At 56.9% G+C, this 20,775-nt stretch overlaps 1 protein-coding gene across 1 annotated transcript in view; it reads right to left on the bottom strand.

The window, feature by feature from the left end:
* PGBD5 (piggyBac transposable element derived 5) overlaps nucleotides 1-20,775 on the bottom strand; it is a gene marked incomplete at both ends in the record, with an annotated part of 87,571 nt that overhangs the window by 25,162 nt on the left and 41,634 nt on the right. The window contains 2 exons of the mRNA XM_082604721.1: nucleotides 3,935-4,069; nucleotides 9,590-10,017. Of these exons, the coding sequence (XP_082460847.1) occupies nucleotides 3,935-4,069; nucleotides 9,590-10,017 (563 nt within the window). The remainder of the gene's footprint in view (nucleotides 1-3,934; nucleotides 4,070-9,589; nucleotides 10,018-20,775) is intronic.

The following is a 20,775-nucleotide window of genomic DNA, read 5'->3' as shown; positions in this document are numbered from 1 at the left end:
TGGCCTCACTTGGTTGTTCCTCGGCCCTGAGCACTGCAGGCTGGCATCGTCACATGCTGATTCAGTGTTCAGTGTTCGGTGCAGGGGGAGACCCCAAGGTAGACACCTTGGATCCGAGGGCTTTTGTGGTGAGTAGGCCTGCAGGGCGGCTCTACAAACACCAGGTGGGGGACCAGCCCCACCACGATCCAGGCCTCTCATACAAGATTCTGGAAGGAGGGCTGGAGGAGAGAGCCGAGGACAGACGAGGCAGCGCCACCTCATCACGTGGGACAGCGTCTCCACGCGGGTGTGACTCTCTCTGCAGTGATCGCACCTGCTCTGATGGCTTCTTCCTCCTGGAAGAACTCCCTCCCTCCCTCTTGCACTCCCAGAAGTGGAACACATTAACTCCTTAATTTTCAGGGCAACACAATTCACCTCTTCTCCCACACACCTCCCTACCGTCTCCTCACGGGTTAGATCACCCAGGACTCTTCACCACTTTCATCTGATTCTGAGATTCCCCTTCTGATGAATTCAAGAGTAGTGAACCTATAAAAGTACTGAAAATACCGGGGTTCCTCTGGACACCCTCCCCGTTAGCAGCAGTGTCTGTCGAACTGTGGGCTTTCCTTCCTCGCTCAGGTGCCCTTAGAGGACGCACTCACCGCTTCTGAGGCTTGGAGCTCCTGGTCAGCTCCCACGATGACCTTTACTGGGACCACTTGAGAAACCGCGACCAAATCTGGAATGTTTTTTTCCTCACTTAAACCCTGATCTAGAATCTTTCAAGCGAGCTAATCCCCATTGCGGCCCTACCTCAGAAGCATGCAGTCCGGTCAGCAAACCTTACAATCTTGGCCGAATGACACTATAAAGCCGAAGCCAGGCCTTGGGTCTCTCCTGGAATCCACTGTCCCTTCCAGGTATCAGCTGTGTCCATGACAGGGTAACGGGAAGAAAGTTATCTGGTCAGCTTTGCAGACCTTAAGTGGCAGGCCCCGGGGCAATTCTGTTACTGTGTCACACACAACAGCAAAGCCTCAGTGGCCCGCGATCACTTTTATGAGTTCATGGTTTCAGGACTCAGCGATCCAGCCGGGACATCTGCCCATGGTCAGGGCGGAGAGGTCAAAGGAGAACCATGCACACGCCCTTTCCAACCCCTTCATGCGCCACGTCTGCCGGCCTCCCATCGGCCAGCCTCAGACCTGCTACCAGCGGGAGGACAGCCGAGGGCGAAGGGCCACTTGGGCAGCAGGATGGCCACAGCCTCTTTAGGCTCAGCAACCGGGATTCTCCAGTGGATAGTTATTTAGAAGAAGAATTTATTTGACAAACTAAAATGAAGAAAATGGGCTTGTGTACATCATCCCACAGGTGACATTAAAAAAGAGAAGAATCGGGCTTCCCTGGTGGCGCACTGGTTGAGAGTCCGCCTGCCAATGCAGGACACACGGGTTCGAGCCCTGGTCTGGGAAGATCCCACATGCCATGGAGCAGCTGGGCCCGTGAGCCACAATTACTGAGCCTGCGCGTCTGGAGCCTGTGTTCCGCAACAAGAGAGGCCGCGATAGTGAGAGGCCCGCACACCGCGATGAGGAGTGGCCCCCACTTGCCACAACTAGAGAAAGCCCTCGCACAGAAACGAAGACCCAACACAGCAATAAATAAATAAAATTTTTTTAAAAAAGAGAAGAATCACAGAACCTTGCAGTAGAAGGGGCCTCACTGATTAAGGCCCCCCCTCCTTTCACTCTATGGCTAAGGACACTAAGATCCAGGGCACTTTGGGAGCCGGCTTAGTTCACACAGGAAGTAGCAGAGCTGGGCTTGTAGCTGGCCCCCAGGACTGAGGAGGGGGTCCCTGACCATTAGCAGCACTGAGCCAACTCATCTGGGAAACGGGTGTGCGTGCCACTGCCCCCTGTACCTCGTGGCTGGTGTGAGAACAGAGGAGATACAGGTGTGAAAGCTCGGGGCCGGGAGGCTCCCCCCGCCCCTCGCCCCATGGCTGGATCTGCCTGGGCCGCTGCCTAACCAGGATTAGGGTCTGGGGGACCAAGACAAGGGCCAGGATGCTAAAAAGACAACTGTCCCCAGGCCGTGTGGGTCCTTCTCAGACAGAGGTGTCCCTCCCTGCTTTGCTGCCACCACAAACACCTTCATCTCGACCAACGAACTGGGGAGGCCACAGAAGTCCTCGCTCCACCTGCTACGGGGCAGCCTGCAGCCAAGGGTAGGTACCCCTTCAGCACCTGCGTGCTTGGGGCTTCCAGTCGCCCCGGCCTCGGCGGAGGCCAGACTGCTTGGGACGGGAGCTGCCAGCTTCAATCCTGACTTCTAAATTCAAACCCTCAAGCTGCACAAAGCTTCCTAGGATCAGAGAGTTTTAGAAATAAAAGGAAACTTCAAGGTACCATCCGAACCTTTTATCTGACAGATGGGGATTTTATAGGTTTCACAGAAACTAGGAGGAACCTGCACAGAGAGACAGAGAGAGAGAGAGAGAGAGGCCTTGCAGGTAATGGTCGTGACTCCTCGCTAGTCAAGTTTACAATAAAAAGGAAGTGGTGGGCTTCCCTGGTGGCACAGTGGTTGAGAGTCCGCCTGCCGATGCAGGGGACATGGGTTCGTGCCCCGGTCCGGGAAGATCCCACATGCCGCAGAGTGGCTGGGCCCGTGAGCCATGGCCGCTGAGCCTGCGCATCCGGAGCCTGTGCTCCGCAACGGGAGAGGCCACGGCGGTGAGAGGCCCGCGTAATGCAAAAAAAAAAAAAAAAAGAAAGTGGTGCCAGATGCACACCGAACCCACATGTGCACATTCCTTCAAAACCCGCACAGGCAGGCCCCTGGGAAGGCAGAGCCATGACTTTGTACCCCGGTGCCTGGCACGATGATGCAGGCCACAGCACTCAGCAGTAAGTATTTATTCAAAGAATGACTGAATGTCATATATATACAGTGAAACAGACTCGCCTGTCCCCAGGGCAGTGTCACTGCAAAAGATACTATAGCGATGGCAGGGGTTGTGTGGGGAGGGAGGGCCCAGGCTGTACACCCAGAGTGTTTCCCGCTCTGGGGTGGGTCTGTCTAGCAACAGCCTGAAGCCTGTGCGTGAGCCCAGCTGGAGAGCCCAGGCCCAGCCCGACTTGAAGCCCCCCGGCCTGCGGGGCAGGGCGGGCTGCTGCTTGGGGCACACGCACCTTCCTTGCCACGGCTCAAGCACGTGCGGCGCGAAGATGCTCAGCTGAACCTCCCTATGAATCCTTCCCTGGCTCGGGGGCGGGGGGAGGATGTGTGCAAAGCCCCTGCGCCTTGGGCCTGGGGCTGCAGCCGGGCAGGGCAGTGAGGGCCGCCGAGTGGCCTGAGCGGCAGGGCGGGAGGAACCAGCCCAGCCGGGGTCCCCGCTCCGCCAGCCCCACCTCTTCCTCCCGTGCACCCTGCACCCTGCTGCTCCGGCAGCTCGGCGGCGGCTGACACTGTTCCCGCAGCAGAGCTCGGCCACCTCTGCAGGGCAGAGCCAGGGATCAGGCAGCAAGGCAGGCTCAGAGGGCTGGGCTCCTGATGCCATTGCAGGCCTCTGAAGAAGGTGTCCCTAGGACAGAGCCCCGGCGGCGTCTGGGGGGTCTTTCTGGGGCGTCACACGGCGTGCTCTCGAGAGCCATGGCAGCGACCTCTGTGCCCAGCATTCTGGTGAAGCCTCTGGCTGACACTGTAAGGGCCTGAGCCCTGATCAGTGTTTACAGCTGTTGTTTAACCCCAGGGGCCAGAGCGGGCAGGAAGAACGTGCAGCGGACAGCGCCGGCTAGCCCCGTGCCCCAGCAAGGAAGAGAGCAGCGCAGCCCAGCCTAAGCTGCAGCATCCAGTGAGGCCCAGTGAAAAGGGTAAGTGGGCAAGTTCACCGGTTACCAAATCCTCCCTCGGCCTCCATGGCTGGCCCAGGGCTCACCTGGATGATGAAGCCAGTGGAAGAGCACTGCCGGACCCAGAGGCTGAATTTCCGCTTTTTCCTCTTCCGCAGCTCCCGCTCTGTGCACGTGGCAATGAACACAGGGTCCTCATCAATCAGGGGTTCATGTAGCACCTGCCAGGAAAGAAAAAAGCAGATTCTCATGGAAGGCAGCGTGAGCGCGGGGGGGTCTTCAGGTCTGGGCTCAAATCTAGTCTCTGCCTTTGACCAGCTGTGTGACCTTGGCTAAGTTACTTTACCTCTCTGATCCTGAGTCCCCTTGAGTCTCCTTGAGTCTCCTCATTTGTCAATACCAGTGTTTGGGGGAGGATTAAATGAGAAACTGGCACTTAGCAGGTATTTAGTAAATGGAAATCATCATGACAGTTATTATTATTGGCCTAAGGTCCTCAGTCCAAACTCTCACTTGGGAGAGGGACCTCCAGCAGGGGTCCTGACTTCCAGCTGGACATGCCTGGTGGGGACACCCACTTCCTTTCAAGGAAGACCTTTCCACTGAGGGACGCTCCAACCGTTCACTGACGCAAAGGTGACCTACATCTAAACTAAACCTACTGACCCAACTTCACATGATTCTTTAGGTTCTTTAGGTTTTCCGGACAGCTCTCATGCTGGTCCATGACCTTCTTTTTTTTTTTTTTTGCGGTACGTGGGCCTCTCACTGTTGTGGCCTCTCCCGTTGCGGAGCACAGGCTCTGGACGCACAGGCTCAGCGGCCATGGCTCACGGGTCCAGCCACTCCGCGGCATGTGGGATCTTCCCGGACCGGGGCACGAACCTGTGTCCCCTGCATCGGCAGGCAGACTCTCAACCACTGCGCCACCAGGGAAGCCCATGACCTTCTTTTTCCCAGGCTAAACATTCTCTTTTTAAAAACTCTTCCTGAAATGACCCAGTTCCCTCATTGCCACGACCCAGCCTCTGGCTCTCCTCTGGGTCATCACGTCCTTTCTGACGTGGGACTCCCCAGGCAATTTTTAAACCTACTTCACCTATTTCCACTTCTCGATGGCATGGTGACAGGACTTTTTCAATGACAAGACAATAAAGTAAAAAGAAATGGCATAAAAACAGGTTCCAGGGATGTCCCAAGTTTTATTTCTTCAAGCTAAAGCTTTTGGGGGGACTTCTGGGTAAATTTTAGGAACCTGCTACACTTCCCTTCCAATCCAATTTCAAGCTTCCTTACGGATTGGTACGTACATGTGTGGTTCACTGAAATGAAGAAGGCTAGAAATACTATGATTCCAAGAACTCTTCACAAAACTCCAGATCAGGGGCTGGCCCACTGCCCGCTGTAATTCAAGTTTTCCCAGAACCCACCGTGCCCCTCACAAATGTGCTGTCAGTGGCTGCTTTGGGGCTACAAGGTCCCAACACAGACCACATGGCCCCCAAAGTCTAATACCTGGCCACAGACAGAAAAAGTGTGCCAATGCCCGCTTTCCATCAGGGCCTTTCAACTTGAATGAACAAACCAATCACCTGGGAATCTTATGAAATGTGGGTTCTGTTTCGGAAAGCTTGGGTCAGTGCCTGAGTTTCTGCATTCCCAGCGAGCTCCCAGGTGATGTCAGAATGTGGCCTGATGAGGGCAGAACAGGGGATAACACTGACCAAGTGTGAGATGGACAGTGGCCTTCCACTCTCCTATCAATGATACCTTGAATTCCACTTAAGAAATAACTGCCCTGCAGTGTTGGGTCTTAGGTGTGCAAACCAGCCCCTTCAGTGTTCTGTTGTTGGAAGTGGGGGGCATTAAGCCTGGCCTCCCCTGCCTTGAGCTCACAATCGGGAGGCTGGAGAGGCTGACCTCGTGCCCAGCTCCGTGCAGCTCCCCAAACCTTCAAAGCCCATGTGGAACCACTGTAGCAGGATGGCCACGTCCCATACACGGAGGGGCGGGCGGGTGGAGCGGGGAGTGAGGAAGATGCTCTCTCTGCTCTCCAGAAAGCCAGCGTCCTCTACTCTACCTGCACTTATCACAGAATCCCGTTCAAGTTTCTATTTAATCACATGCGTCACCAAAGCAAAAGAGCCAGCAGGAACGCCTGGCCTTCCATGGCTTCTCCTCTTTTCTACCCTCATTACAGGCAGGTGGAACGGGTCACAGCTGAGCGCAGCATGGGGTAGGGCGCTCTCCGGAGCTCCGAAAACTGCCCCCTCCTCTGCCAGGCTGGGGGGGCAGTGGTTATGTAGGGGAGACACGGCAGCCATGTATTTATTGACTTCTGCAATCCCTCCCCCAACCTTCCTTTAACTAATCAGCCCCCGGGCTTGAGGAGATGCAGCATCTCCCCATTTAGTAGCTGTGTATAAACACTCGTGCGTGGGCGCACCCCACTGCTGGGGTTACTGGTGGAGTCTGGAGACTCTGTAAGCTCATCCCAAAGGGTCACATTGGCTGGAATAAAAAGGCTCCAGAGACTGCAGGGCAGAGGGTGCTGTGTGCCGTGTGCCCAGGTGCGGTGTGTGCATGGCGGTGATGCAGAGCCGTTCCCCAGAGCCTGGAGCGGAGTCTGCTGGGGGATGGAATGGGGACTGTTCCCACTGGTCTCAACAAGCAGAGTGAAGACCAGTCAATGGAGCCCTGAGGCCTCGGGGTGTTGGACTGCAACTTGAAAACACACCTTCTCCTTGAATGGAATGTTCCAGAGCCAACAGGGATTTCAGAAAGGGAGAAGCTGGAAAGCCAGGAAACCTTGAGGGTTTCCTTTATTTTACTTCACAAAGACGTATATGACCCTGATGTAAGAACGAGGCAGCCTCTGCGGCAGCGAGGCAGAGAGGCTAAGGGCGTGCGCATGTGTGCCCAGAGCCGCCCCTCGACGGCCCGTGTTGGCAGGACCACCAGCCCACAGGAAGGCCCGAGCATGCTCCAATCCACGCTGCACTTTCTGGTCTCACCTCCTTTGGCTGACCCTCCTCACGCAGAGCCGGCTCAGTGGGGACCAGAGTCGGGAGGAAGAGGAAATTCCAGGTGATTACCAGCGCACTGGAAAGCCAATCCCAGGGACTCAGACTTCCCCTCTGCCTTGTGTTCCTGTCTGGTGGGTGGACTCTACCGGGTAATGTTTGCCCCCCACACCCCCTTTCCACCTTCCTACCCTGTGCTGTGTCCTGGTGGCCAACCTCTTATAAACCGCACGCCCCAGGGCCCTGCCCCCAGCGCCTGGCTTGTGTGGCCACGAGGGAGGGATGAACAAGAGATGGGAGCCCTGCCTGCCTGCCCGCGCCATCGGGCTGCAGCCGTCGCTGCCCCCACTCCGCTCCTTGGCACAGGCTCACAGCGGCTTCCCGCTGTTGCCAGCCCAGGTGTTTGCCACCCTGGTGATGCCCCTAAACCCTGACTGTCCACAGTCCCTGCTTCCAATTCTCTGAAACTGCCCTTCTGGAACATAGCATTTGTTTCCTGCTGGGATCCTGACCAACATATAGAGCACAGGATGGAAAATGATAGCAACGAGAGCACATAAGTTTGCAAATTCAAAGGTAAAAATAAAAATTAAATACAAAGTAAAATTTAAAAAAGGAAAAGCAAAGTGAGGGAAAAATACCCCAACGTGAGCAGAGAGCCGAGAGCCCTTCCCCAGACTAAATCTCACGTCAGCCCCTCTTTTCTCAGTCTCATCAACTGGACGCAAAGAAAAGATGTGGGCGGCAAGAATTAAATGACCGTCTCTCCAGGGTCTCCCCTTGTATCCATCTGAGCCGTACGACGCAGGAGGGCAGAGCTGCCGCCCCAGACACCTGCCCCCCTCACGGCACCCGTGTCTGGGGCTGGGAAGGGGTGAGCCCACACAGCTCAGAATTCGCTAGTGGGTGCTGCAGTGTGCCCACCGGCTAAACGGACCCTGGGGACACACACACAGGCACGGCGATCGCCCGGGATGCAGGTCTCAGGTGTCTGATGCTGCAGTTCCAGAAGGATCAGACCGCCCGGGGCCGGCACACAGCAGGCACACAACAAACATGGGTGTAATCACGGGTACAGCTCGTCTAGGGGCTGGAAGGACCCTGGGCAGCCTTATCTTTAGGCTGTTAAATATCAATCATCCACAGAGTTGCTTGCTTGACTCTGGGAAGATGCTTAGTCTTAGTGAGCTCACAGCCCTCTCCAGCAGCTCTTCAAATGTCTGATGCCAAGGATGGCCAGAATATTGTTTTTTCCCCTTGCATCCCAGCCAATGTGTCTCTGGTCTGGCTCATTTTCAACCAAGCAAATATTCAGTGGCACACACAAAAAAACCATGCCCAGCTCTGTACTTGGTCCTGCAGGGCCTGTTATAAGGTAGGGCGTGTGTCCCCAAAGACCCCACCTCCTGGTAAGAAGGAAGGTGAGTGACAAGACAAAACGGCATTCGTTGCCCTGTAAATAGTCGGGGGATTCGGGAAGCCTGGAGTCACACGGGGTCCTGGAGATGGGACACCTGCAAAGGCAGAGAGGAGGGAACACCTCCCAGGGGTCAGAAGGCACATCACAGACACCTGGAGACCCTCATGAGCCAGCACAGACACAGGACAGCAGAGCAGAGGCAGGAGAACCGTGCAGGGACCGCGGACCTGACACAGGACATTATCTTCCCCACAGAAACCCTGTGCTTTCCAGCTGTGGGGAGAAAGTGAGACAGCGAATTAGGAGAGGATCTCAAAGAGAACAGCGAAAAGAACTTGAGGCTCGTGACGAAGGTCTTTAAGGAAAAGCACAAGGAAAAGTAGGTGGGTGGGTGGGTCTTTAAATGTACAAATAAAAGAGGAGTAAGATTTTGTCTCCGTATGGAACAGGTCAAAGGGAACTGGGCTCACGTGGGCCAGGAACCTCCTGATGTTTTCCTTAGAGAAATTTCTAGAAAGAGCCACCTCCTCAGTTTCCAGACCCGCAGAGCAACTTTGAGGACGATTCTGAAACTGTCTCACCACAGCCAAATGCGATTGCCCTAGCCAACCAGAAGGCCGGGGCTCGGGAGCTGAGAGCACACACAGCCTCCATTTAGGAAGCGAGGAAGGTGAGGGGCCGTTAACAGTCAGGGCCAGGGCTCTGTCACCTCCAGTCCAAAGGCGCCCGGCTCTCCACGCGGGCCAGGGGACCTCAGCACCTGAGCCGCTCCGACGGCCAGAGGACGGCTGCAACCCTAGGCTCGTTCCCTTCACCCCCTAGAAGCCCTCTTGCCTCCTTTCACCACCAGCAGATGAGCACGTACTCGGAGGATACAAGAAAATTAACATTACCCTGAGCAAACCATCGTTTACAAAGAAAGTGTAATGAAAGGAGAGGGAGGGGCTTCCCTGGTGGCGCAGTGGTTGAGGGTCCACCTGCCGATTCAGGGGACGCGGGTTCGTGCCCCGGTCTGGGAAGATCCCACGTGCTGCGGAGCAGCTGGGCCCGTGAGCCATGGCCGCTGAGCCTGCGCGTCCGGAGCCTGTGCTCCGCAACAGGAGAGGCCACAACAGGTTCCTCCATCAGTTCCCTCTGATTGGATGGGGATGGATGGGCTGGTGGCCTGGGGGACGAGCAGGGATACCCCGGAGGTGACCTCGGGGTCCAGGCAGGATGGGAGGGTGCCAAGGGCACCACCCACTGTTTCCCCAACCCACTGCCACCCCTGAAGGCCCGGCCCTGGCTGGCGGCCTCACCTGGGTTTGGGAAGGCCTGAAGGCGGCGTCAAAGCCATTCTGCAGGGAGTCCAGGAAGGGCTGGACCTTGTAGAGGCCGTGTGTGGTCTGGCTGGAGCGGAAGGCCACGACGTGGAAGTACTTGAGGATCTTCTCGAAGCGGGCCTGGCTCATGACCAGGGAGAGGCTGCGGTTGCTGTAGAAGCCGCCGCTCCAGATGCTGAGGACAGACTCGCAGTGGGAGGTGCTGGTGGAGATCACGTAGCCCAGGAACGCCTTCATCTCCGGCAGCGTCACATCTACCCAGGCCCCGTCGCTCCCGAACCGCTCCTGGAACTTCTTGGCGTACAGGTTGGTCTGCACCACCATGTTCTTGAGGGCGTTGTCAGGGACGAAAAGCTGGAAGAAGTCCACAGCACTGGCGCTGGGCGGCATCTTCCGGATGGGACCTGGACGGGCAGGCCAAGCGCCACTGCTACAGCCACTGGGTCCCCTCGAGGCCTCCGCCCGAGCACCACCCTCCCTCCCAACTCCCTCTCGGGACGAGCCCGAACACGCACCCCGAAGCGTCCTGCCCTCCACCCCTCCCCCGACAGGACACACCACCCCGCGTGCCCCGTGCCCCGCTTCCCCACTGCTCCCTGCACACGGCCCCGCCTCACAGATGTGGCAGATCCCGAAACACCATCGGAAGAGAAAGGCACGCGGGGCAGGAGGGTGGAGGGCACCCACCAGAGACACACTGAACTCTGAACAGAGGAGCTCGGCGTGGCACTCTGGCTCTCATCTCCTTGTAAGTTAAGGTGACTTTGGAAATAAGAATGCTTTCACCACTCGGGGCCCGAAAGATTCCCTTCAAGTGAGACGGCAACCTATTAGGTACTGTCTAGGTGGTGACTCTTAATTTATTAGTAAATAAATATGAAGGGGCTTGTTTAGATAATTTCACCAATGCAATGAAAACCTCACAGTTTTTTACAAATGCAAGGACAGCCTTTTGAAACACACACAAACACCACACACACGCACACATCCTTAAAGAGACATGGCTTTCAACTCCATGTAAGCCAGGCTAACAGTACGTAGAGACTTGAAGGGGACAAGCTTTGCTTCTACTGCATCCTTATAGTGACTCCTAATAAAAGCTGTGCACATTCTTTGGAACCTTAAACTCACCCCCAGTCCACCCCCAACCTTCCTCTACGACTGATTTAGGCAGTCTCTGAAAAACAACTTTTCTACAGCAAAATTAAGACTGACAGTGTACATGAGGCATCCCAGGTCTTAAACGCAGATGGACAGATCTGGGAGGTGCAACCCTAAATTTAGTGCTCGCTAACTGCATGGCCTTGGATAGATTTCTTCATCTCTCCCGTTCATAAAGTGGGCACAGTGACAGCTGCTTTGCCAGGCTGTCGTGTGGGGCAGGGTGGACGGGGGATGCAGGGAATGCACCGAGCACAGTGTCTGGCCCTACGGAGGTACCTACAACTGGATAACCTTTACTGAGACATTATCCAGAGAAATCCATTGATGGCGGGCTGAGGGCTTTAGAATGCTCTAACTGCCCTCATTTTACAGAAGAAGAAACCAAGGCCCAGAGAGCAAAACGGCCACCATATTCTCTTTTACCAGTCGTTTCTTGGAAGGGCTCCAGGCGGTCCTGGTGCCATGGGCACCGGCCCTGGCTGACCTGACAATGAAGCCGGGAAGATGGCTCCATGGCCGCCCCGACTGAAATCGTTTTATTTCCGCAAACCCTGCAGCCTCTGGTGGGTGAAGCCATAAATTATTCAGGGGTAGCTTTCAAAAAGGAGGAAAACCAGCATTTTAATGGCTACATCACGCTGAGTAAGCAGAATGAAATGTTCTCTTCCAAAAGTTATGTTTAAAGTCATTTTGCCTCTCAGACCATTTCAAAGTGAATTCACACAGCAAACTCAGGCCTGGCCAACCGCTTAATGAAGAAACCGGGAAGTAGCTGATACCCTCTTATCTGTTTAAGAATCAGGCCCCGGAGGTGGGCAGATCCCCAGCCGAGATAAGACTCACTCCCTTCTGATTCATGTATCAAGAGCTTTGCTGGGAATTAACCCCTGTGATCCTCACGACCTGTGAAGCCACGTCCCGTCCTGCAGGTGAGGAAACAGGAGCTCAGAAGCGTGAGGACACAGCCCAAGGTCGCCCACCTCTAAGCGCCTTAGAGCGGGGTGACCTTTGTCCCACCGGGCCTAGGTCCAGTCACCCTGATGCAGCTGTGAACGGCGCCCCTGCCGACCTCCCGGGTGTCTCATCCGACCACAAGGGCCGTGGCTGTCTGCCACGGCGAGCACACAACTCAAGCCAGGTGCGTGGTCCTCATGACCACACAGCCTCCCTCCGCCTCCGAGGTGGGCAAAGGAGGGTCACAGAGCACAGCCAGGAGCACCTCTTGAGGAAGAGGAGACCCCACGCTGCTGAAAACGTAAAGGGAGCGTGGAACTGGGGCTGGGGGTGGCCCTGCGGGAGGAGAGGGGACGCCTGCCCGAGCTTATCCTGGCGTCCAGCTAATAAACTCACACAGCCGTCTCCCTCCCCTCCCTCCTCACGCCCACCCACCCCATCGTGTCACCACGCCGCTCCTTCAAGGCCCCATCGCCAACACCCACCTGGTTCCCTCGGCCTCCAGGGGATCAAACCCAGGATATGGCAGCAGGCCTGCAGACCGGGGGGCCCCGACAGTCGCTCAGTGAAGCTCCATCCCCCAGAGACTCCCCAGCCCACCACATGCGAGGAAACCCTAACCCCTCTTCTCAGCAGCGGCTACAAATGCAGATGTTCTGTTTGGAAAGGGGACGGTCACTCAAGGGTGGCAGGGAACCACTATTCAGTGAAAAACGTCGTGGTGACCCTGAGAACAGAAAGGAGTGCGACCGGTATTCCCTCCCCAGATGTTCTCGATGGGGTGAGGGGAGCAGGCCACGGAGAGTGACCCGGTGACATCAGGCTGGGGAAGGCTGTGCCCATGAGGGGACCCTGAGTCCAGGGCCTGGGGACAGGGTCCGGGAGGCTCCCTGAAGGGGCCACACGAGCTGGGCTTTATGGCTGGAAAGTCATCAGCCCCGTGGGGCGAGGGTGCAGACATTGCAGAGTATTTCGGGCAGGGAGAACGTCTCATGCAAAGGCCCCAGGAGGAGGCTAAGTGGCGGCTCAAGGCGTTGAGGGGCACGGGACCCAGGCTGGCACCAGGGCTGGGCCAGTGAAGCACCGTGAGCACAACGGACCACACCTCAGGGGGCCCTCGTTGCCCGCAGAGTCGGGGAGGTCTGGGCTGCTCCTGAAGTCACGGAGACCCGGCGGGGACCCAACGGAGCGGGAAGGGTGGCCACGGCCCGCCCCTGTGCTTCTCGGGCTCCTCCCCCGGTTCCCCTGCAGATGTGCTGGGCACGGGCACGGACTACAGGTGAGGGGCAGTGGGGACGGCCTGAGCCCAGAAGCCTCCATGCAAAAGCAGCCACATCCACCAATCACTTCCACTGGTACCAGGACCGACACACAGGCTGATACCTTAAGCTAACGGTGTCTGGATCGGAACCCCAGGTCCCCCACTGCGCCCCCCGCCCTCTGCTCCTCCCCACTGGCCCCCCGGTCCCCTGGGCCAGACACCTGGACCACTGTGGGTCCTGCGCCTCCTGCAGCCCACGCTCACCCCCGCGGCACGTCCTGCCACCCTCACCGCCACACTGTGCCCACCAACCAGCGCGTGCACGTGGTGCCTCCCACGTGGCCGCCGCCTCTGGCCTGGACGATTAAAGCAGCCTCCCGCAAGGGAATCCCCCCTCCCCAAATAACTGACAGCAACAGGGAAATTATTTTAAAGACACAAACCGGATCACAGTACCCTCCTGCGTAAGGAAAACGCCCCCATGAGCGCCCACTGCACTTAAAGCAGAGCCACATTCCTCCCCAAGCACTCAGGGTTCAGGGCCCTGCATGCCCCACCCCCAGACTCGTCCTGGGCCACGCTGCATGCCAGGCAGCTGCTCTGCTCATAAGTAGAGCTGGCGTCAGGCCTGGGCCCCGGCATCTCTTCCCACCACAGGGCCCGCGTCCACGCAGGCCTGTCTGCGGGGACGAAGCCCTCCTGGCCTCTGGATTCACTAAGCATCCCCACCTGTAGGCTTTCCTGCCCACCCAACTGCAAGCTGACCGGTGCCGGGCTTCTCAGTCTCGGCCCCCACTGGGTCTCCCCCCTTGTGTTCACCAGCCTACGGTGGTTTTCTTAGGGACTGACACTTGCTGTGGCTGCCTCTGCTGCCCCACCCTCAGAGGTGGAGGCGGTCGTATCACCCTGCAGCCTCGGAGCCCAGTACACGTACGTTCAACACATTCCCGCTGATGGTGGATGGACAGTGAGTGGCAGGGAGGAAGGAGCCACGCCCACCAAGGAGGAGGAGCATTGGTGCTGAGCCCCCTGGGCAGGGTCTGGTATCTGGACAGCAGCCCCCCGTGCTAATGCCTGGTGGAGAGGTCAGGTCAGCCAGCAGCTTCCGTGTGTAACAGGAGGCCTGAGTGGGCGGGCAGGGTGGGGCAGAGCTGGCACACCCCTGGCTGCACCTCCCTGAGGACACCAGGCTGGGGTGGCCAGGTGAGCCCTGGGTGGGAGACACTTGGTCACGGACAGGATGTGGGAAGGGGTGCGTCACAGACACCTACCAGGTGCCCAGCTTCGGTGAGCTGGCTTGGGATCTTGTTGGGTTTAATTTCCTCCCTCCCTCCCTTCCTGAATTGAGGAAAACCACTGCAGAACTCCCCCTGGCCCTTCTGCGTCTTCTGATGCCTTTTCCCCCTTCCCTGTCCACAGGTGCTGGCTGTGTGACCTTAAGCAGGCCACATAACCTCTCTGTGCCTCAGTTTCCTTATCAATCAGATTGGCGTAATAACCACCCTAGAGTAAGTGGAAGTCAGACAATGGCCAGTCCCGGCCAGTCCGCCCTGAGGCCCCCTGGGGCATGGGTCCCGGTCCCCAAGGAGCGTCTCCGGCTGCTCCCTTCCCTCCACGCACTGCACCACCCAGACCCGAGGCAGCCGGGCACCCCGCATGTGGCACTGACCCCCACCTTTGCCCTGTCTGGAAGAGTAGCCTGGCTTTGTGTGCTTTCGAAAGCGTAACCTTTTAGAGACTGAAGCTTTCATTTTGAGATGAGATTAGCATTCTGCATACACTGGCACTTTGGGGTACAAATAGTCAGCAGTTTTGTGACATATATGAGGAACACAATATTTTGAATTAATGGTTTAAAAATAACAAAATTTTAACTTATCTCCAGGCCAAATCAAACGGTATAAAAATATAACGGGAGGACTTCCCTGGTGGTGCAGAGGTTAAGAATCCGCCTGCCAATGCAGGGGACAAGGGTTCGAGCCCTGGTCCGGAAAGATCCCACATGCTGTGGAGCAACTAAGCCCACGTGCCACAACTACTGAGCCCACATGCCACAACTACTGAAGCCTGCACCTAGAGCCTGTGTTCTGCAACAAGAGAAGCCACCGCAATGAGAAGCCCGCGCACCGCAACGAAGAGTAGCCCCCACTTGCCGCAACTGGAGAAAGCCTGCGTGCAGCAACGAAGACCCAACGCGGCCAAAAAAAATTTAATAAATTAATTTAAAAAATATAACGGGAACATCCTGCATCATCACAAAAATATTCCTCTCACTGGAGACACTGAAAAATCTTAAGGCACAACAGTCCACAAATGGGTAACGCAGAAGACAGGCGGACCCGTTGTTCTCACTGCCAGCTGCAGCTGGTCTTCATCTTCGGTGGATGTAATCGTCCTGTCTCTCGCATCCTTCTATCCTTCCCCTGGTGGCTGATAGGCAGGACAAGCCAGCTATCTGACAAACACTTGAGGTCTAAGTCTCCACTGCAGAATGCAGCGAGGCGGCCACGCGAAAGCTCTAAAGCCTCTTCCCTTGCGTAACTTTTGCTCACAGCTAAGTGACAGGTAAAAAATGCAATTCACAGCCGGATCAAGGGGTCTCCAGGCAGGGGTAGGAGTCCTGGCTGTGCTCCCGACATCCCTGAATGTGTGGCAGGGGAAGGGGGATACCCTGCCCTATGTCACTGGGCAGCTGTAGGCACCAAGGCTCCCCTTCCGTTTAGGCCTGATCTGCAACGCTTACCAACATACGGAAATGAGCTCAGATCAGTGCTACGGTCCCCTAAATGGTGTCTTCCAACAGAGGAACGTCAAGGCTAACCATCCTCCACAGCCGTTAGAAAACCTGCAGAAACCTGGCCGGAAAACCCCAAGAACAGCATCAGTCACGTAACATATCAGCTGTGGGCCTTCCTTGTAAGAAAGCCTATTTCACACGAAACGTAAGATTTCTGTGTCACAGCCAACTCGCGTTCCTCCACCTGCAGTCAACCTGCTCCAAGGGGTCTCCTGGGAGCGCTCTGCTGGGCAGAGGTGGCCGTGACCATCTCCACGTGCACAGAGCTAAGAGAGCCCTGGAGAGAAAGGATGGCGGTGCCCGCTCCCCTGGGCCCGGGGAATCCCCCACCCCGACCGTGTCCTCTCTGTCTGGAGCAGCGGCATTTCTACAGTCGAGCTCACGTGCACAAACTATTCTTTGGACTCCGTTCGTGAAAAGAGATCAGGTCAGACATGTTTGTATGGACAGAACAAGAAGTCCTACTCCTCCGACCAGATCTGGTTCTCAGCGTGAGAAGCAAGGTGATGACGCCACAGAGCAGACTCAGAGGTCAGATGAACGACAGATGTCACTGTAACTGTGACTCCTTTATTGGCAGTAGCCCAAAGGCCAGGAGGCAGCAAGGCTATTCTGGGACAATTTGTGAGCCTGTGAGTCGTGCCATGCCCAGTGTGATGTGGCCTTCACCAGTCCACGCTATTGAGAAGGGCTGGACCAGGCTCCCCCTGCACCCACCCTCCTCGCAGGCTCACTCCCACTAAGATACTTGGGCACCAAGACACAGCTTCCCCTCTCCCTTAGTGCTGGGGTGGGGCATTAAGGGGTGAGGAAGAGCTGCGCACAGCTGGGTCTGGGTCTGGGTCTGGGGTCTGGGTCTGGGTCTGGGGTCTGGGTCTGGGTCTGGGTCTGGGGCTGGAGCTGGGTCTGGGTCTGGGTCTGGGGTCTGGGGTCTGGGTCTGGGTCTGGGGTCTGGGTCTCTGGGTCTGGGTCTGGGTCTGGGTCTCTGGGTCTGGGTCTGGGTCTGGGTCTGGGGTCTGGGGCTGGGTCTCTGGGTCTGGGTCTGGGTCTGGGTCTCTGGGTCTGGGTCTCTGGGTCTGGGTCTGCGTCTCTGGGTCTGGGTCTGGGTCTCTGGGTCTGGGGTCTGGGTCTCTGGGTCTGGGTCTGGGTCTGGGTCTGGGGTCTGGGTCTCTGGGTCTGGGTCTGGGTCTGGGTCTGGGGTCTGGGTCTCTGGGGTTGGGTCTGGGTCTCTGGGGCTGGGTCTGGGGCTGGGTCTGGGTCTGGGTCTCTGGGTCTGGGTCTGGGTCTGGGTCTGGGTCTCTGGGTCTGGGGCTGGGTCTCTGGGTCTGGGGCTGGGTCTGGGACTGAGGCTGGGGCTGGGTCTCTGGGTCTGGGGCTGGGTCTCTGGGTCTGGGTCTCTGGGTCTGGGTCTGGGGCTGGAGCTGCCCTGCTCCAGGCTCTCGTCTACCTGAACCTCCAGGAAGCTGCTGTTTCTCTGGGTCCCAGCTTCTCATTGGTAACTTGCATCATCTCCCTTCCAAGACTAACAAAACAAGATGATGACATAAGTTATTTTGAGGAATGTCAATAATTATATAAAAGTCTCATATCATCATTCTGAAATAGCTGCTGTCCAGACACGTTGAGGACAGCCTGGACTGGGCACAGCTCCCCGTGACTCGCCAGGCGTGGGACCTTGGGCACATTCCTTAACCTCTTTGTCTTGGTCTGTTTGGGCTGCTACAACAGAATACCACAGGCAGGGGGCTCAAACAACAGAAATGTCCTTCTCACAGTTCTGGAGGTCAGAAGTGCAGGGCCAGATCAAGTGCAGGCAGATTAGGTGTCCGGCGAGGTGAGGGCCACTTTCTGGTTCACAGGGGGCTGTTTCCTCGCTGTGTTCCCATATGGGGAGGGGACCAGGGAGCTCTCTGGGTCTCTTTTATAAGGCACACATCCCATCACGGGGGCTCCACCCTCATGACCTGAGCACCTCCCAACACCATCACACTAGGCATTAGGTTTCATCATATGAATTTGGGGGGCACAAACGTTCAGTCTACAGCACTGTGATCTGCAGTCTCCATGTCGGTGAAGGGAAGATAACAACAGTAATGAAATTCAGGGTTTGGGGGAAGATGAAGTGGGACGACGCAGGTCAGGAGCCTAAGGTGTGTCGCACACGCCCGACGCCCAGTAATAGCGCCTCACCACCTGCGGACGGCACCCATGAACCCCGCATCCCCGGTCCCTGTCCCTCTTCCAGGAGCCTGCTTACCAGATGGCTGTGACAGAACAGCAGCCTTGGCGACCACACTTTGTGTTTCATTTAGACACCGTGTCTATTTTTCACATGAGGCTGTATTTTGAAAGCTCTGCTTGGGTACAGAAAGGACAGAAGTGTTCTTCCCACTTGGGTAGCACCTGACGGGGGAGGGACGTGGTGGTGACGAGCAGTCCAAGGCCTGCCCACCTCCAGCCCCAGTTTGTGCAGAGTGGCCACGGAGGATGGGACACCCGGATGCTCAGTTAATGTCCCCCATCGCTTCCCAGATCTTCCCTGATGCCACCACACCCACTGCAGCTCTTCAGCCCCAATCGCATCAGGTCCATGCCCGATTTCCATCCACCTGGGACACTGTTTCTTCCTCAGGCTCCTTCCCCAGACCTACCTCCTCCCGTTCATGAGGCCTCAGCTGAGACCACTGAGGTCCCCAACTTGCTGCCAGCCCTGGCCAGTTCCAGGTAGCACGGCAACCTCACCCGCACCCCCCAGAGCACCCTGGACCACCCTAGTTCCTCCTCCATGAGAGGTGACGGAAGCGGACCATGCCGTCAGGTGCTGGGGCAGAAGCAGTGAAAAGGATGTCACCATCCTAGGCTTCAAGAAGTGTGCCCTTGACTGGACAGAAAACCCTGAAGCGCTGGTGGAGGGTCTTCTTGGCATCGAGCACCACAGCGAGCGTGTAACTGGCAGTATTTTCCTCCTGCAACGGTCAACCAAGGAGGCACTGGGATGCCCACTTTGCAGCTGTGGAGGCTCAGGCTCACGGGAACAACTCGTGCGAGGTCACCTGACCTGGGGAAAGACGCACCGGAGAGCCTTGCCCCGATGCCCCTGCGCACGGGGGCACAGACGCCCCACACGGTGGGTCCCTCTGGCTTTGTGGCTGCTTGCGACCCTCCACGTACGTGATGAAGCTCTGACCGTGAGGATGGCTGTGAGGCAGCGGCTGATCAGGAGAAAGGAGGGAAAGCTGGAAGCCGACCACTGATGCACACGTGGGCTTGGGAGGTCTCCTCGTGGCTGAAGTAGATCCTTAGAAAGAACTGTGCTGCTGAAGTGAAATGGCCCCTCCCTGAAAGCCAGCGGGGATGTACCAACAGGAAGTCGTGGATATTGTTAGGATACTGTCAGGAAAGTCAGGGTGATTTTGTCACTTACGGTGACTCCCGGGAGAGAGGGTAACAGAAGGGGTGCGTGTAGGGTCCACGGGCGGGGGTCTTTGTCTATTCTGTTCCCTGTTGCATCTTCACTGCCTAGAACACTGTCTGGCCCACGAGAGGTGCTCAGCAGATACCTTGTTGGGTGAGTGATGAATCAGTGAGGGAACGAGGGAATGAAAAGGGAAATGGCTCTTTAGGATTTGAGGGCAGTAAACAGAGAAGGTCAAAAGCATCGAGGGTTAGGGTTACAGAAACCGATGAGGTAGGGAGAAGACAAAGGGGCAGGTCCTGGAGCCGGGGACCATTTCCAGGCATCTGTGTGTGCATGCATGCATGTGTGTGTATGTATCCAAAGAGGTGAGGGACCCGGGCCTCACATTCCTCAGGACCCTAGATGTGGACCTTTGTGCTTACCTACACATGAGATTAAACACATGGCTACAGAGACACATACACTGGGTCGTGCACAGAAAATGCGCCGTTTTGGGAATCCTGTCTTGGCACTGAAAAAATACTGGGAGCCTGAAGAAGCAAACAAACCAGAAGCAAGTGAAACAGGCTGGTCCCGACCCCTGGAACACCTCAACCACAGGCCAGAGAGGATGAGTCTGGAGAATCCAGAGGCCCTGCGAGGCCCCCAGGGAAACAGTTCGGCCCTTGCCAACCCAAATGAGAAAGTAAAGGTCACATGGCAACCTGCCCCCAGACAGCGGGCCTTGGAAGGTCAAACCTGGACTTCCTCTCTGGGGCCCAGTCCGGCCTAAGCAGCAGTTGGTCAAGGATGTATGTGGACATGACGGCCATTAGATCACGGATGGGCAGGGGTGGGTGGGGACAGCTGGTCCGTGCTCTGCTGGCCCCTACCATCCAGGCACTGCTGGCTCCCAGGCTCCCCTCCCCAAGAGGGCAACGGGCTCTGCCTGGTCCATGCACGCAGTGATGGGGAGGTGGGTGGCACTGGACTCCCTCTGCAGAAAGACCTGCAGGACCTGGGTGATAACCTCCCGCCCTGGTTCTCTTAGGCAACGCCCCGACACACACACACACACACTCACACACTCTCTCTCTCTCTCTCTCTCTCTCTCCTGGATTAGAATCACTGCTGCAATCCATTACCCCCTTTTATAGACTCATCAGTCACTTGAGGCCTCACAGCCCAGGTCTGCAGACCCGCACACCGTCCTCCTTCTTTTCCACCACCAGTCCCTCTAGATTTACTCCGAGCGTCTGTGTGTGCTGGGGACAAGGGGGTGCTGCAGAGTAGCTGGGGTCAGGAGGAAGCAGCAACAGCACAGGGCCCCGCGGCTCCCCACAGACAGACAGACAGCCGGCGCCGGCCCTGTCTCAGCACAAATGAAGGCACAGGAGCTGCTTGGTCCCTGGAGGCTGATGAGATCCCTCTAATTCCCTGCACACCCGCCCACACCCTGGCGGGAGACAGAACGCAGGACGAGAGACGGAAGAGATAAGGAAAGGGGTGCTGGGATGGAGAACCAGGCCCCAGGGCGTGGGGTGGGGAGGGAGAAAAAGCCTGGGCAAGTGAGGGTCAAGCAGCACGGG

The sequence above is a fragment of the Mesoplodon mirus genome, assembly GCF_964341445.2.
Source record: "Mesoplodon mirus genome assembly, chromosome: 2".
Taxonomy (NCBI): domain Eukaryota; kingdom Metazoa; phylum Chordata; class Mammalia; order Artiodactyla; family Ziphiidae; genus Mesoplodon; species Mesoplodon mirus.
Note: the sequence above shows the minus strand (reverse complement) of the source record. Positions and strands in the feature narration are given on the sequence as shown.